The sequence below is a fragment of the Pelophylax lessonae genome (assembly GCF_965119305.1).
Source record: "Pelophylax lessonae genome assembly, chromosome: 1".
NCBI lineage: Eukaryota > Metazoa > Chordata > Amphibia > Anura > Ranidae > Pelophylax > Pelophylax lessonae.
The window spans coordinates 66,831,790-66,848,461 of NC_138768.1; the positions used below are offsets into that span (position 1 = coordinate 66,831,790).

General features: G+C 43.5%; 1 protein-coding gene across 1 annotated transcript in view; it reads left to right on the forward strand.

Annotated features, from left to right (window-relative positions):
• LOC309552182 (O-acyltransferase like protein-like) overlaps positions 1 to 16,672 on the forward strand; it is a gene marked incomplete at its 5' end in the record, with an annotated part of 137,390 nt that overhangs the window by 105,951 nt on the left and 14,767 nt on the right. Inside the window, 2 exons of the mRNA XM_082252995.1 lie at positions 4,758 to 4,878; positions 8,400 to 8,586. Of these exons, the coding sequence (XP_082109121.1) occupies positions 4,758 to 4,878; positions 8,400 to 8,586 (308 nt within the window). The remainder of the gene's footprint in view (positions 1 to 4,757; positions 4,879 to 8,399; positions 8,587 to 16,672) is intronic.

A 16,672-nucleotide genomic window follows, 5' to 3' on the forward strand; every position in this document is an offset into this window, starting at 1 on the left:
TATAGAAGTCAGATTGAGCCAGCTACTCTGTGCCATCCATAATAGATATTCTTAATTGGCTGCGTGATAAATACAGCAATACCGGGCTAATGCGTTTCAGCTGGAAAGCTTTAGGCCCCTTTCATATGGGCTGTCCAATCAGGTCAGTTTTTCAGGCGGACCTGATCGGACCATCCAGTCTCTTCTATGGTGCGGCGAATGTTGGCATACACATGTCCGCTGACACCCGCCGCCATCCGATCTGAGTCTGTCAGTCAAAAACAGACGGAATGATGGTTATATTCCCCATCCGTCTGGTGGATAGGATAGGATGGCATTGGATGAAAACAGACAGGTGGTCCATTTCAATCTGTTTAGAGGACTGTATCCGTGTCCGCTCTGCATAGCACGGGGACAGGGGTTTAGTTAGCACACATTTGCAAACACATGTGTAAGCTGCAAGGCCTCTTCACGGCACCCTGTATTGCTTGCAGTCCTAACACTACTAATTTATAAGTGTCTTCACAGTGGGAGCACATGCAAGCTAATGGATAGATGAGGGACAGGTGGGCCTGGAGGTAACCCAGACCTGCCCTAAGTGGCCCCTGCCCCCATCTATAACTAGTGGTCCATTTCCATCTTACTGCCCCATAGAAGACTGTATCCGTGGACCTATCATCCGCCTGCTCAGTAAGGATCAGCAGAAAGATCCCCCATTGAGCACACAGATTCCACTTAGTGGAGGCGTATGTGAAAGGGGCTTTACTCATGCTATTATTATGGCTTTTCAGCCAAAACGCATTGGAGTGGTATTGCTGTATAAGTCATGTACCCATCAAAGGCTTATTATGGATGTTACCAAGTAGCCAGCTTAATCTTACTACTAAACCTACATTCACAACAACGTACAAAAAAAATCTCGCCTGCTGCACCCTTTATGCGGCTTGCTTGGTAAATGGTAAATAATAACTGGCAATGGGGTGAATACAGCCTTAGTATGCTGGGTTTTCTACTTGCAATTGTGGATGATCCCCAAAAATGTAACTATGAGCAAGGGTATAACTATAACCAAAGAAGACTATGCAACTGCTATAGAGGTAAGTCTCTGTAACAGCTCCAAAGAAGAAAGGGGAAAGAAAGTCACAGAACTGTTTATTTAATATATCCAACAAACAGATCAGTCCATCCAGGATGCAAACACTCTAACGCATTTCACTTGGTTGTGAGCTTCATAGGGGGATCATAGGGGGATCCTATGTGTTCCTATGTGTTACCTTAGGAGTAAGCGCACTACAGAGTGAAACTCGTTAGTATGATTTTGTCCCGGATGGATCATTCTGTTTGTTGGATGTATTAAAAAAAATGGTTCTGAGGTTTTCAATGCGGTAAGTAGTTCCCGTTTCTTTGTTAAAGAGACTCTTCCAGTGGCTGATGGCTACAGGGAACTGACTCCTGTCATTGGCGGCATGCCTGGGGATTGGTCTATAGTAAAATATCTTTCCTCTGTTCACTTTTGCTATGGGGACCTGAAGTATTACAAGTGACCCAAAAGAAGATTCTTTAAATTTGCCAATAGTGGTGAAATGTGCCAAGGCTGGGTGGTCCCTCAGCGGGGGCACTATGTATGCAGTTGTATTACTAATAGCTGACTTGGATTTTGAAACCGTGTTTGGCACAGTTCCCCACACACGGCTCATGTGTAAGGTAAAGTCTACAGGCCTGGAAAGATCGGTTTGTAAATGTATAGAAAACTGGTTACAAGACTGAATTCAGAGAGTAGGGGTTAATAATTCTTACTCGGAATGATTTAAGGTTACCAGTGGTGTACCCCAAGGTTCAGTGTTGGGACCCTTACTTTTTAATATATTTATAAATGATATAGGGTCTGGGATTAAAAGTAGCATTTCAGTCTTTGCAGATGACACCAAGCTTTGCAGTGGAATAACTTCTTTACAGGATGTCTCCAATTTACAAGCCGACCTCAATGCACTGATTAATTGGGCAACTATGTGGGAAATGAGATTTAATGTTGATGAATGTAAAGTTATGCGCTTGGGGCCAAAAACATGCACACATCATACATACTAGGTGGAGTAGAACTGAGGGAGTCAATGGTGGAGAAGGATCTGGGTGTTCTGGTAGATCAAAAGCTTAATAATGGCAGGCTTAGCCAAGCTGCAGTTTCAAAAGTGAGCAAGGTCCTTTCTTGTGTTAGGAGAGATATGGACTCCAGAGAGAGAGATATTAATTTTGCCCCTGTACAAATCATTAGTAAGACCTCATCTGGAATATGCAGTTCAGTTTTGGGCACCAGTTCACAAAAAAGGATATCTGGGAATTGGAGAAAGTGCAGAGAAGAGCAACCAAACTGATAATAGGCATGGAGGAGCTCAGCTATGAGGATAGATTAGAGGAACTGAATTTATTCTCTCTTGAGAAGAGGAGATTAACCACCTGACTTCTGGAAGGTTTTACCCCCTTCATGACCAGGCCTTTTTTTTTTGCGTTTCAGCAATGTGCTCAGAATTGCGCTGTCATGCCGCACTGTATGCAAATGAAATGTAAAAATGTAGAGAAGACTCCCTCACGAGCTGGTTCTGGCCAGCTCAGTAGGTTGTTTTTTCTTTTTAAAAACATATTTTTATTTAAAAAAAAAATTCCAAAACATGAAAAATGGGTATATAAATTTACAAGATTAAGCCCCGCTTCACACTTATGCGATGCGGGAAGGCTGCGAATTCGCAGCCTGTTCCCGCATCGCAAACACACCCCCGGCAGTTCACACTGCCATATGCGATACGCTGGGGGTGTCAATGTAATCTTAACGACACCCCCAGTTTGATCGCATATCGCAGTGCGATCTTGCAGTTCGCACAGGATCGGATCGCACAAGTGTGAACCACTGTGCGATCCGATCCTGATGCGGCTGCAAAAAAGGGTCCTGTGCGTGTTTTCTGCTGGTGCAGTGCGAATTTAGCCATACAAAGTGTATGGCTAAACTCGCACCGCACAGCCGATCGCATGTAATGAAGGAGCAGTGTGCTCCGATATTACATGCGAACGCCGCAGCCGCATGAGTGTGAACCGGCTCTAATACTCACAGTAGATTGTTTTTACAAAAAAAGTGCTGGATTCTTTCCTAAATGCACAAAATATAATTGGATATTCATATGTATAGGTAGTAACACCAAGTGGTAGTTGATCCAGGAAATATCGAATTGCCTCCCTGGGGATCAGGAAGGATTTTTTTCCCCCCACTGGAGCAAATTGGATTCATGCTTTATTGGGTGTTTTTTTTTTTTTTTTTCGTCCTCTGGATCAACTGTGGGATAAGGATTGTGTATATGGAGGTTTTCATTTTTTTTTCTCTGTTGGTTGAACTAGATTGACAAGATACATCAGGGGTCCTCAAACTTTTTAAACAGGGGGCCAGTTCATGGTCCCTCAGACACTGTTGGGGGCCAGACTATAGTTTGAAAAAAAATATGAACAAATTCCAATGCGCATATTTTATTTGTAAAAAAACAGGAAAAACAATACAATACAATACTATATATATATATATATATATATATATATATATATATATATATATATATATAACCACAGCGTGCCCCCTTTCAATGCAGAGTGACCACAGCATGCCCCCATTCAATGCAGAGTGACCACAGCATGCCCCCATTCAATGCAGAGAGACAAGCGAGCCCCCATTCAATGCAGAGAGACCAGCGTGCCCCCATTCAATGCAGAGAGACCAGCGTGCCCCCTTTCAATGCAGAGAGACCAGCGTGCCCCCTTTCAATGCAGAGAGACCAGCGTGCCCCCTTTCAATGCAGAGAGACCAGCGTGCCCCCTTTCAATGCAGAGAGACCAGTGTGCCCCCTTTCAATGCAGAGAGACCAGCGTGCCCCCATTCAATGCAGAGAGACAAGCGTGCCCCCTTTCAATGCAGAGAGACCAGCGTGCCCCCTTTCAATGCAGAGAGACCAGCGTGCCCCCTTTCAATGCGGACAGACCAGCGTGCCCCCTTTCAATGCGGACAGACCAGCGCGCCCCCTTTTAATGCAGAGAGACAAGCGTGCCCCCTTTTAATGCAGAGAGACAAGCGTGCCCCCATTCAATGCAGAGAGACAAGCGTGCCCCCTTTCAATGCAGAGAGACCAGCGTGCCCCCATTCAATGCAGAGAGACCAGTCAGTGCACTTACCTGCAGCGGCGGCTTCTCCTCAGTCCCCCGGCGTCTCCTCGAGTTCTCCAGCCTCCTCCTCGGCAAATGGCATGGGTTCACCTTTCGGCCAATCAACAAGCGGGTCTCGGACCCGCTTCCTGATTGGCTAGGAGGCGGATCCGTGGGACAATATCGAATTTTCATTCGCTATTGTCACACAAATGGGTGGGCTAGGGCGCAGTGCTCTGCCCCCCGGGTCCACCTTTTTCTGAAGCTTATTTAGAGCCTCTGGCTCTAAATAGGCGATTCAGAAAAAATAAAAAAAAATAAACATGAATCATACATCCCGGCCGGCGGGCCGGGTTCAGGACCCTGGCGGGCCGCATGTGGCCCGCGGGCCGTAGTTTGAGGACCCCTGAGTTACATAGTCAGATTTAAAAAAGACACATGTCCATCTAGTTCTACCAATTAAAAAAAAAAAAAAAAAATAGTATTCTTTTTTCATCCTCACTAATTATGTAACTATTGGATATGTGCATAACATGGGTGTATTTAGCTATGTGCCTAGAGATAGGCTGTGATCTACTCATTATAAAATCCTTCTTTTTCAGTCAGGCCCGTATGAATTACTGGGTGGAGTATTACACCAAACCTTACTGTCGATACGGCCCCTTTTTAGTTGGTGTAATGACTGGCATTATGATTGCCAAAAAGCAATACATTACAAACAAGGTAAGTGCTTGTGACTATAAAATACAGATGGCAAAGTCTTTTTTTTTTCCATAAAGATTTTATTGATATTAATAAAAGTCTTTTAACCAAGATATTGAAAAAAAAAAAAAAAAAAGGTAAATGTAATAGGGATTGTCATTGACTTTTGTATATTTTATAACTGTTGTACTTCAGGCCTTTCACATTATTCCAGCACAGAAAATGGCAAACATTCAAACAGGACAACTACAGCTCTATTACATATTAAAGGATACCTGTCCTAAGAGATATATGTATTTTTGTTTTAAGTTTTGGATAGAGTAGAGATGGATTAGAACACCTGTCCAGTTTTTATTGCTGTCTGTGCCCCCGTTAAGGAGATTCTTCCTCTCTTTTTGTCCTGTTTGCCATTATTATTAAAAGTGAAGTAAAAGGAGATCTCAAATTTTGGGTTGTCCCCAGAAAAGTAAGAGAGAGGAAATTTTCCAATAGGGACACTCATTCTGGTGACTGGGGGGGGCCCAAGGAATTCCCTTAATTTACAGAGATTTCCTCTCACTTCCTGTTCAGGTATGGGACAGGAAGTGAAGGTAAATCTCTGCCATGAGACAAAAAGGGCAAAAAAAAATCTGACAGGGGTTATAACCCTCCCTTGCTCCATCCAAAATGAAAAAAAAAAATACTATATTTCTACTTTAAGGCCCTTTTCACACGGGCGATCCGATCCGCCTGCATCCCTATGGGGCAGCGGATGTCAGCGGTGACATGTGCGCTGACACCGCTGCTCTCCGATCCAATCCTGTCCGTGAAATCCGGATGGATGGAAACCCTATTTTCCATCCATCTGGAGGATCGGATGGGAACTGATAGGCAGTCCAATGTCATCCGATCTCCCATAGAGGACAGTGGAAATCTGACAGCTCTGTCTCCACACACAGAGCTGAGATGGAGCTGTCATCCTCCTGCTAAGTGGGGATCGGCGGATCGATCCCCCGCTGAGCAAAACAGAGTCCGTCCCATGTGAAAGGACCCTAATTCTAAAAATGCTTACTCCCTGCATACTGTAATGATCAGTCTGCAGCCTCTGCCACCTGCTGGACATTGGGAGCATCTGATCTCATCAGGAGTGCGCCCGTTCTGAGCATTAAGTTCAGGTCCAATCAATTGTGTTTGCTTGCTACTTGTCTGGATAATCTGCAGTTCGAAATGCTGTTTGGTTTATCCATCCTGTTTTTGTCTGTTGCCTGTCCCTCATCTTCTAAAGGCTTTTTAGCCATACTTACCTGCCACCTGCTCTGACCTGCAGCCTGGTCTATGATTTTGCCTCATGACTTTGCACTGTGTATGGTACCTCCTGCAAGTCAGCTGTCATCAGTGACATAGAGGGTTCACCGTATACATTTTGACCCACTGACATTGATGCTTTGAATCCCTGACCAGTATGTAGCTAGTGAAGTCAGAACTCATGATCCATAGAATATTTCTTCCAGGTCAGTGACTCAGAAAATTGAGGCTAATACTTCAGGGTGACAGCCAGGAAACTGGTATTTTCTTGTGAGCAATGATAGCACTTACTTTAGCTGATTTTTCAATATTCAGCTTGGATGTGATGCCACCCTATGTCCTCTAAGGCCTTAGGCCTCGCATGCACTCGCTAAAAAATGTGGCATTGGACACACTTTTTAAAGCAAACTGAATGGCAATCAAAGCACCTATCACTAAAAAAATATTAACCTGTTTACACTGTGGTGTTTGCTTTGCTTCACTTTGAAAATGATACACCATGTAGCTTTCTTGTTGCTTCAAAGAGTCTCAAAAGCCTCCATAGAAGTCTATGACAATGCTCGCTAACAGTAGCTGCAGTATTTGAGGGACAATTCTTTAGAGTTAGCTTTGCTTTGTTTTGGAGGTAATGGATGTATGCGATATTCCAAGATGCACTGGGAAGCCAGCAAACAAACTGGAAATATGTCATCAGCAGTCACTTCCAGTTCATGTGTGTGTATATATATATGTATGTATGTATGTATGTATGTATATTCTGGAAGTGTCTGGTGCAGACATCACATCTGGTGCGTGGGGTGAGCAGGGTCTGGACTGGAGCGGAGCAACTAAGAGTTGGCACACATGGTGCGCAATATGGGAACACTATAGTGGAAGGTGAGTGGGGAACAGTGAGAGAGGACTGAGAATGAGCAGAGCTGGTGGATCAGAGCAGGAGAAACTAGCAGATGTCACACATGTTGAGCAGGGACTGGAGAGAGAGAGAACTGAACGGTGAAGAATCAGCAGAGCTGGGGGACAGGAGTGAGAGAAACTAGCAGATGCCACATGTGGTGCACAACGTGGGAGCAATATAGTGGGAGGTGAGTAGGGACCGGAGAGAGAAATGAATCAGCAATTCAGAGGATCGACAGAGCTGGGTATTACTACTGAGTGGGGGCTCAGCAGAGCTGGGAATTTCTACTAAGTCGAGGATCAGCAGAGCTGGGGGGACTACTGAGCGAGGGATCTACTGAATGAGCGTAGTAATAAGCAGGAGATCTGCTTAGCAGGGGTACCAATGAGCTGCAGATGTGCTGAACGGGGGTATTACTGAGCTGGGGGTACTACTGAGCAAGGGTTTTACTGAGACCCTTTAAAACAAATAGAAAATCAACATGCAGGGCATTTTCCAAGCTTCAAAAAAGCATTAACGAAGCCTCAAAAATACAGCCAAAGCTGGTTTGGCTGTACATCTCCAATTGATCACAGGAGTGCAGTTCAATCTGCACTCCTGTGACCTGTTTTTAGCAGAGAGTAGTCTGAAGTCCGCTCTCTACTGACATCACAGAAGGCAGTCCAAGCTCCACGTTATCACAAACACGGAGTCGGGATCTGCCAGGGGCCTGGACCGTCACTCGGCTCAGCCTCTCAGCAAGCCGCTGAGAGGCTGAGCCAGCTGCTCCCCATCCCTCCACAGCCCAGCACTCCAGTGAGCGAGGAGGAGGCAAAATGGAGAGCTGTGACTGACAGTCAGCAGCTCTCTGCTCAGGGAGCTGTCAGAACCGAGCGATTGGCGGTGTTCGATCGATCGGTTCACAGTGTAGAGGCGCCGGGGGACAGATGCAGCATCCACCTAGGTAACTATATCTGGGGAAAAAAATGTAAAGCCATACTTCTCTTTTAAAGCAGTAGGCGCTTTATTGTGTATTAAAATCATAGCAAGTGTAAAGGAGCCCTTAGTGTGTATCCATATGTGTCACATATTGCACTGGTGGTCCTTTTATCCTGGAACACGATATCTGATAATAGAACAATATATTTTTAGGGAGTTGTACTTTGCTCTCAGGTTTGTACGCTGCTAAGACACGATAATGTCTGTTTACTCTTCTGACAGTTGTGAGGATGATGAATGATTCACCAGGAGTTTGCAGTCTGACAAGTACTGTAACTGTATTCAGCTTGAAGAGTACATTGGGTACATTTGTCGAGCCATCTGTTTTTTTTTTTATTATTTCTTTTTATATTCTGTAATCAGAAGGATTTCTGTCTCTGTACAGGCTCAGGCGGTTGTTGGATGGATATCTGCATTGCTTGTCATGCTTCTGGTGATATGTCTTGCTTTCATTCTGGATGATTCTCCTACGTCTTACTCCATCCTTGCCGCTCTTTACCAAGGCATCCATAGGACTTTGTGGGCAGCCGCTATTGCCATGATCCTTGTTCTGTGTCAGGAAGGATATGGAGGTACCAAGGAATAAATTATATTTATGTTGAACGATGCTTTAAAGTAGACTTGTCACAAACCTGGGCAATTCAGACTGAGTACAGGTGCATCTCATAAAATTAGAATATCATTAAAAAGTTAACTTATTTCAGTTATTCCATTCAAAAAGTGAAACTCCTAAATTTTATATAGATGCGTTACACACAGAGTGATATATTTCAAGCATTTCTTTATTATAATTTTGATGATTATGGCTTACATCTAGTGAATACCCAAAAGTCAGTATCTCAGAAAATTAGAATATTACATAAGACCAAAAAAAATAAAAAAGGACTTTAACCACTTGCCGACCAGTCACGTTGACTGTACTGCGGCAAAGTGGCTCGTTCCCGTCCAGCGACGTAGACCTACGTCGCTGGACTCCTCCCCCTGTGGGCGGTGCTGTATTCAGTCACAGCAGGAGTCGGGCCAGGGGAGGAGCGGCGGTGATCACCGCCGCCCTTCCCTGATCGTCGGGGAATCGAGTCTGGAGATCCGCCTGCTTGTGTAAACAGAGCGGGCGGATCTCCTAAGTGACAGACAGTGACAGATTGCAGGGTTCAGCATAGCTGAATCTGCGATCTGTCCCTGTGTCACTCAGTCACCTCCCCCACACACATCAGTAAGCACCAGGCATACATTAACCCCTCCCTCTCCAATAAAATTAACCCCTTCCCTGCCAGTGTCATTTTTACAGTAACAGTGCATATTTATAGCACTGATTACTGTAGTAATGTCACTGGTACCCCCAAAAGTGTCAAAAATGTCAGTCAAGGGTCCGATCTGTCCGCCGCAATGTCGCAGTCCCGCAAAAAGAAAATCGCAGATCGCCGCCATTACTAGTTAAAAAAAAAAACACCAAAAATGACAGAAATCTTTCCTTTAGTTAGTAAACGCAATAACTTTTGCGCAAACCAATCAAAATACGCTTATTGTGATTTTTTTTACCAAACATAGGTAGCAGAAAACAAATTGGCCAAAAATTTTAAAAAAATTTGATTTTTACATTTTTTTTGGGGGAGGGGGGAATTTCATATAAAAAAATGTGAAAAATGTTATTTTTCAAAATTTACGCTATTTTTTTGTTTATAGTGCAAAAAATAAAAAGCGCACAGGTGATCAAATACCACCAAAAGAAAGCTCTGTTTGTAGGAAAAAAAGGACATAAATTTTGTTTGGGTACAGCATCACACGACCGCGCAATTGTCAGTTAAAGTCGCACAGTGCCGAATCGCAAAAAGTGGCCTGGACGTAAGACAGCAAAATCCTCCGGTGGTAAAATGGTTAAATAAAGAAATGTTGGCTTACTGAAAAGTATGTCCATGTACAGTATAGTATGCACTCAATATTTGGTCGAGGCTCCTTTTGCATGAATTACTACATCAATGCGGCGTGGCATGGAGGCGATCAGCCTGTGGCACTGCTGAGGTGTTATGGAAGCCCAGATTGCTTTGATAGCGGCCTTCAGCTCATCTGCATTGTTGCGTCTGGTGTCTCTCATCTTCCTCCTGACAATAATCCACAGAGTCTCTATGGGGTTTAGGTCAGGCGAGTTTGCTGGCCAATCAAACACAGTGATACCATGATCAATAAACCAGGTATTGGTACTTTTGGCCATGTGGGCAGGGGCCAAGTCCTGCTGGAAAATAAAATCAGCATCTCCAGCAGAGGGAACCATGAAATGCTCTAGAATTTCCTGGTAGAGGGCTGCGCTGACTTTGGACTTAATAAAACACAGTGGACCAACACCAGCAGATGACATGGCTGCCCAAATCATCACAGACTGTTGATAATTTTGTATTTCATTTGGAAATTAAGGTCGAAGAGTGGGGAGGCACACAGTCCATGTTGCATGAGGTCCAGTGTGAAGTTTCCACAGTCAGTGATGATTTGGGGAGCCATGTCATCTGCCGGTGTTGGTCCACTGTGTTTTATCAAGTCCAAACTCAGTGCAGCCCTCTACCAGGAAATTCTAGAGCCTTTTATGCTTCCCTCTCCTGAGCAGCTTTAACCACTTTACCACCGGAGGATTTTGCTGTCTTCCGTCCAGGCCACTTTTTGCGATTCGGCGCTGTGCAAATTTAACTGACAATTGCGCGGTCGTGCGACGCCGTACCCAAACGAAATTTACGTCCTTTTTTTCCCACAAACAGAGCTTTCTTTTGGTGGTATTTGATCACCTGTGCGATGTTTACTTTTTGCGCTATAAACAAAAAAATAGCGTTTATTTTGAAAAAATAACAATATTTTTCACATTTTTTTTATATGAAATTCCCCCCAAAAAAAATGTAAAAATCAAATTTTTTTAAAAATTTTGGCCAATTTGTTTTATGCTACCTATGTTTAGTAAAAAAAATCGCAATAAGCGTATTTTGATTGGTTTGCGCAAAAGTTATTGCGTTTACTAACTAAGGGAAAGATTTCTGTCATTTTTGATGTTTTTTTTTTAACGCGTAATGGCGGTGATCTGCGATCTTTTTTTTTGCGGGACTGCGACATTGCGGCGGACAGATCGGACCCTTGACTGACATTTTTGACACTTTTGGGGGTACCAGTGACATTTCTACAGTAATCAGTGCTATATATATATGCACTGTTACTGTAAAAATGACACTGGCAGGGAAGGGGTTAATTTTATTGGAGAGGGAGGGGTTAATGTATGCCTGGTGCTTACTGACGTGTGGGGGGGGAGGTGACTGTGTGACAGAAGGACAGATCGGATGTGCAGCTATGCTGAACACTCCGATCTGTCAGTCCCTGTCACTATGGAGATCCGCCCGCTGTGTTTACACACAGCGGGCGGATCTCCAGACTCGATCCCCGACGATCGGGGCAGAGCAGCGGCAATCGCCGCTGCTCCTCCCCTGGCCCGACTCCCGCTGTTAATGAACACAAGGGGCGGAGTCCAGCGACGTAGGTCTACATCGCTGGACGGGATCGCGGCACTTTGCCGCAGTAGCCTCCATGTGAGCGGGGATAAAGTGGTTAAGGAGATGCTGATTTAATTTTCCTGCAGGACTTGGCACCTACCCACACTGCCATAACTACCAATAACTGGTTTAATGATCATGGCATCACTGTGCTTGATTGGCCAGCAAACTCGCCTGACCTAAACCCCATAGAGAATCTGTGGGTATTGTCAAGAGGAAGATGAGAGACACCAGACCCAACAATGCAGATGAGCTGAAAGCCGCTATGAAAGCAACCTGGGCTTCCATAACACCTCAGCAGTGCCACAGGCTGATCGCCTCCATGCTATGCCGCATGGATGCAGTAATTCATGCAAAAGAAGCCCCGACCAAGTATTGAGTGCATACTATACTGTACATGGGCATACTTTTCAGTAAGTCAACATTTCTGTATTAAAAATCTCTTTTTTTTATTGGTCTTATGTAATATTTTAATTTTCTGAGATAATGAATTTTGGGTTGTCACTAGCTGTAAGCCAAAATTATCAAAATTAAAAGAAATACATTTTTGAAATATATTACTCTGTGTGTAAGACATCTATATAAAATATATGAGTTTCACTTTTTGAATTGAATTACTGAACAAAATTAACTTTTTGATGATATTCTAATTTTATGAGATGTATATGAAGAAAAAAATGTATAAACAGAAGTTACCTTCATGCCAAAACCATGCATAGATTCATTGATATAAGCAGCTGAGGTTATGCTCACCAATCAACTTTTCCTTTGAAAGCTGAACTTGGTCTGGAGTTTCTTGCCTCCTAAGTGTTCTTATAAGAAAGGGGGTCCTAGGCCTTTTGTCTAAGAGACAAAACGGCTTCATCAAAAGAACGTTTCTATATGATAAAAATGATATACTGCTAGTATTGGTTTAAATTGGCTTTATCCATTTTAGGTAGCTTTCTGTTAGCCCCATATTCCTTTTTTTTAATCTATCAAATCTAGAAAATGTTTCACTTGCAAGTTATATTAGCTTAGACATGTTTATCAAAGATCATAAGACAATGAGATCACTATTCAATTTTTTTTTTAAAGGTGTTAGTCAAATAGTAAAGCAATGAGGTAATTGTCATGAGATGTGACACATCAAAATAAATATGTAAGTGATGGGAAATAAATGTGTAAGTGATGGGGGAGAAAGAGCCTCCAACCCTGATTACAGGGACTTTGGTCCCAAGAGGGTTAACCCAACTGCAGGGTGGCCTAAAATAGAGCAGGAAGGAGTCAGCACCTATCTGTGAGTTGGAAGTTTGTGGCAGGCCACAGCTGTGAGAAAGTGTGGACAGTCTGGCGACTAAGATAGTGTCTGCTGAGCTACGACAGCCTTTGCGTCACTCTGAAGCAGATGGGAGCCCTAAACCCTGGTGTGAGACTTGTATACTGGTGGTGAGCCATTGGGGTAGATTTACTAAGACTGGTGCACTGTACATGGTAGCCAATGAGCTTCTAACCTCAGCTTGTTAACCACTTCCCCCTGGGCGGACGTCATATGACGTCCGTAAACTTTGCGGGGGTATACCGGGACGGTTGGCTTTCCGTCGGTAACGACAGATGCGGCTCGGGAGCCGCTCGATCGTTACCCCCCCCCCTCCTGCCGCCTTCCGTGGCTTTTACCGGGGCTCCCGTCCCACCGGGAACCCCGAGCACCCAGCCGGCGCGTCCGCCGGCTGGATGGAGTCCCAATCAATGTCGGAAACGGCTTCGATCGGGTCTCCGATGACGTAACCCGGAGGTGGCGTCCATGACATCACTTCCGGGTTAGTGTGCTGCAAAAAGGCGGCAAATTTGAAAAACGGCTGTATGCAAAAACGCCGTTTTTGGCGTTTTGCATACAGGGAAGTGTAGTGGAGGGGTCTAGGGTCTTTTAGACCCTCGATCCCTCCATAAAGTGTACCTGTCACTGCATATTGCTGTCACAAGGGATGTTTACATTGCTTGTGACAGCAATAAAAGTGATCAGATTTTTTTTTTTTTTTTAAACTGTAATAAAGTTAAAAAAATAAATAAAATAAATGGGAAAAAAATAAATAAAAAAATTTAGCCGCCCCCGTCACCGTTAGGTCGCGCACACAAAAAAACGAATACGGAAGTCGAGCCGCAAATTAAATCGCTGTTCAAACCACACATGTGAGGTATCGCCGCAATCGCCAGAGCGTGAGCAATAATTTAAAAAAAAAAGCTACACTCTAACTCTAAACTGGTAACCGTTAAATAAATTTAAAGCATCGCCTATTGAGATCTCTATTGACCGTAGTTTGTCGCCATCCCACGGGGGGGGGGGGGGGGGGGCGCAATTTTAAACCGTAACATGTTGGGTATCTATTTACTCGGCGTGACATCAGCTTTCACAATATACAAAAAAATGGGCTAACTTTACTGTTTAGTATTTTTTAACTGCAGTGAAATGTGATTGTTCTAAATTTTTCCAAAAAAATGGCGTTTTAAAGACCGCTGCGCAAATACCGCGTGACAAAAAATATTGCAATGACCGCCATTTTATTCTCCAGAGTCTTTGCTAAAAAAATATATATGTTTGGGGGTTCTAAGTAGTTTTTTTAGATTGTAAACAAAAAGTGTCCGAAATAGGCCTGGTGGGTAAGTGGTTAAATTAAGCTTCGACAATAAAACATGGAAGGTGATTGGTTTCTATGCAGTAGTGAGACTGATTTTGCACTCTCCAGCTTTAGTAAATAAACCCCACTGTGGTATTTTATGTTATGCCAGAGTTATTAACAGGAAATACAATAAAAGATATTTTACTCTTATAAGTGGCTGGCTGGTGATCCTGGGCCCACCATATTACAAATTGTAATGAGTTTAACAGCTGATGATATACAATAAATCTACCAAGAATGTTGGTGTGGCCCATTGTCATGTTGGGATACCAGAAGGATTGCTTTTTATACTTATCAGCTAATGGAACTGCTGATATAGAGAGAAGAAGGGGTAGAAGACATCAGCTGCATATATCTCTGGGTCTGCTAATCATTTTGTAATACAGTTCCCATTGCTTTAGATACGATTTCATCATAACATACCTCCAAACTTTGAGATGGGAATGAGGGGCACCTATTAGCAAACGTATGTAGGTATAGGACACCACCCCTGCCACGCCCCCCATTAAAGTAGAATTATACAAAAAATGATTGGGTAATCCCAAAAGTGTGTTTTTTTTTTTTTTTCTTTTTTTTTTTTTAACACTACTATTCCTTTATATTGGCTTTTGGAATTTACAAATGCAGCAATTTACAAATTGGATGAAAGGTTTAGCATTATAAGATACTTTTGTATAGAAAAATAGTAAATTTTTTAAACATTTATATAAATCAAACCAAAATAAGGGACAAATGGGGAGAAAAGAGGGACGGAGGGACTTTGTTCAAAATAAGGGACAGTCCCTCGAAATCAGGGACAATTGGGAGCTATGTCATTAAGTAAGTTTGAATTGTACAGCTTTAGAACAGGTTCACTTTATAGGTAATTTTATGTTCTTAATTTTTGAAGATGTAGAGTATCTGTAAACATTTGGAAATTACTTCACACTCTAGAAATACTTATGAACAGAATGTACATGTTTTGAATAAAAAGTAAGCATGCCTTCAATGCCTTCAAGGGCTTTACAGTCTAACCCTCCCTTTAATTTTAACACTTACTTTAAGCTTAAAGTGATTGAAAAATGAAAAATCATTTGTTTAATGGTTTTGCACAGAGCAGTCCCAGTCCTTCTCTTCTCTTTTCCTGGCCTGTCGTCACCCCCCAAAATCAGTGGTGTCAGGACAAGTCTGATCATTGGAGGAGAGCAAGCTGGGTTCCCAGCACAGCTACAAAACTGACCACGGTTTGTGTTCTGCTTTGTGTGGTCAGTTTTTAATAGGAAAGCAGAGGGACTGGCAGGAGCACCAGGGATTTCACACAAAGGAAGCAATACAAAGAGAACAGAGTACTTTCCCTTTCCCATACAAGTACATGGTACAGCAGCCACATATCAGGAATATGACATGTTGGGTTTACATATTCTTTAATGCAGAAAATGCATTAAGGTAAAAAAAATTTTTAAAAAACAAACAAATAAATATCTCTTAAACGTTCACTGTTTAGGAGATAATAACCCTGCATGCAGCCGCTGATGTCAGCGGCGCATGCGCTTTGAAGGTCCGGCATATCATGCCTGAACTTTAGAGCTTTTTCTGGAACCAAGGGACGTTATTGCGGCTCTGGCCACTCACAGCGCCAGAGCCGGCGAACCCGGAAGAAACGCCAGGGGAACATGTCAGCCCCCTCAGCGGTGACCGGGTGCCACTGTGGGGGCTTCGTTCTAAGGTAAGTATTTCATAATGTGCTAGTATGTGATGCATAATAGCACATTATGCCATTGTCTTGCAGGTTTTTTGGGGGGTTTACAAACACTTTACAACTAAGCCTCTCTGTAAGCCCAACATTTACTGTAAAACGAAAGCTATTCAGTCGAAAGGATTGCATGAGGACTCGAGGGCATACAATGCAATTAGAGGAGAAGCATTTTAACCTCGGGTAACGTGGAGGGTTCTTTACTGTTAGGGCTACAAGATTGTGGAATTCTCTACCACAAGAGATGGTTTCTGCGGGTAGTATGGTGGCTTTCAAAAGACTCTTAGACGTACATCTCAAGGATCAGGACATTCAGGGGTATGAGAGATGATTACGGCCATACACACCTACACGGGTTGAACTGGAGGGACTATTGTCTTTATTCAACCTCAACTACTATGTAACTATGTAACTAAACGCTCATTGTAACACCTTTCTTTAAACTGCTCAGTTTTTTTTTTTTAAGCTTCTCAATCACTCCCACTTTCGGATTTCTACAACTTAGTGGCTAAAAGTTCTGTAGACCCAAGATATCAACTAGGAGTTCCAATTACTCTCCTTAACCACTCTACTACCGCTCACGGTAATAGTACTGCGGCAGAGTGGCTCGTTCCCGTCCAGTCACGTAGTATTAACGTGACTGGGCTCCTCCCCTTCTGGGCGGCGCTTGCGCGCCGCCGGAGGCTCGCTCCCGCTGTTTTCATTCACAGCGGGAGTCGGGCCAGGGGAGGAGCAGCGGCGATCGCCG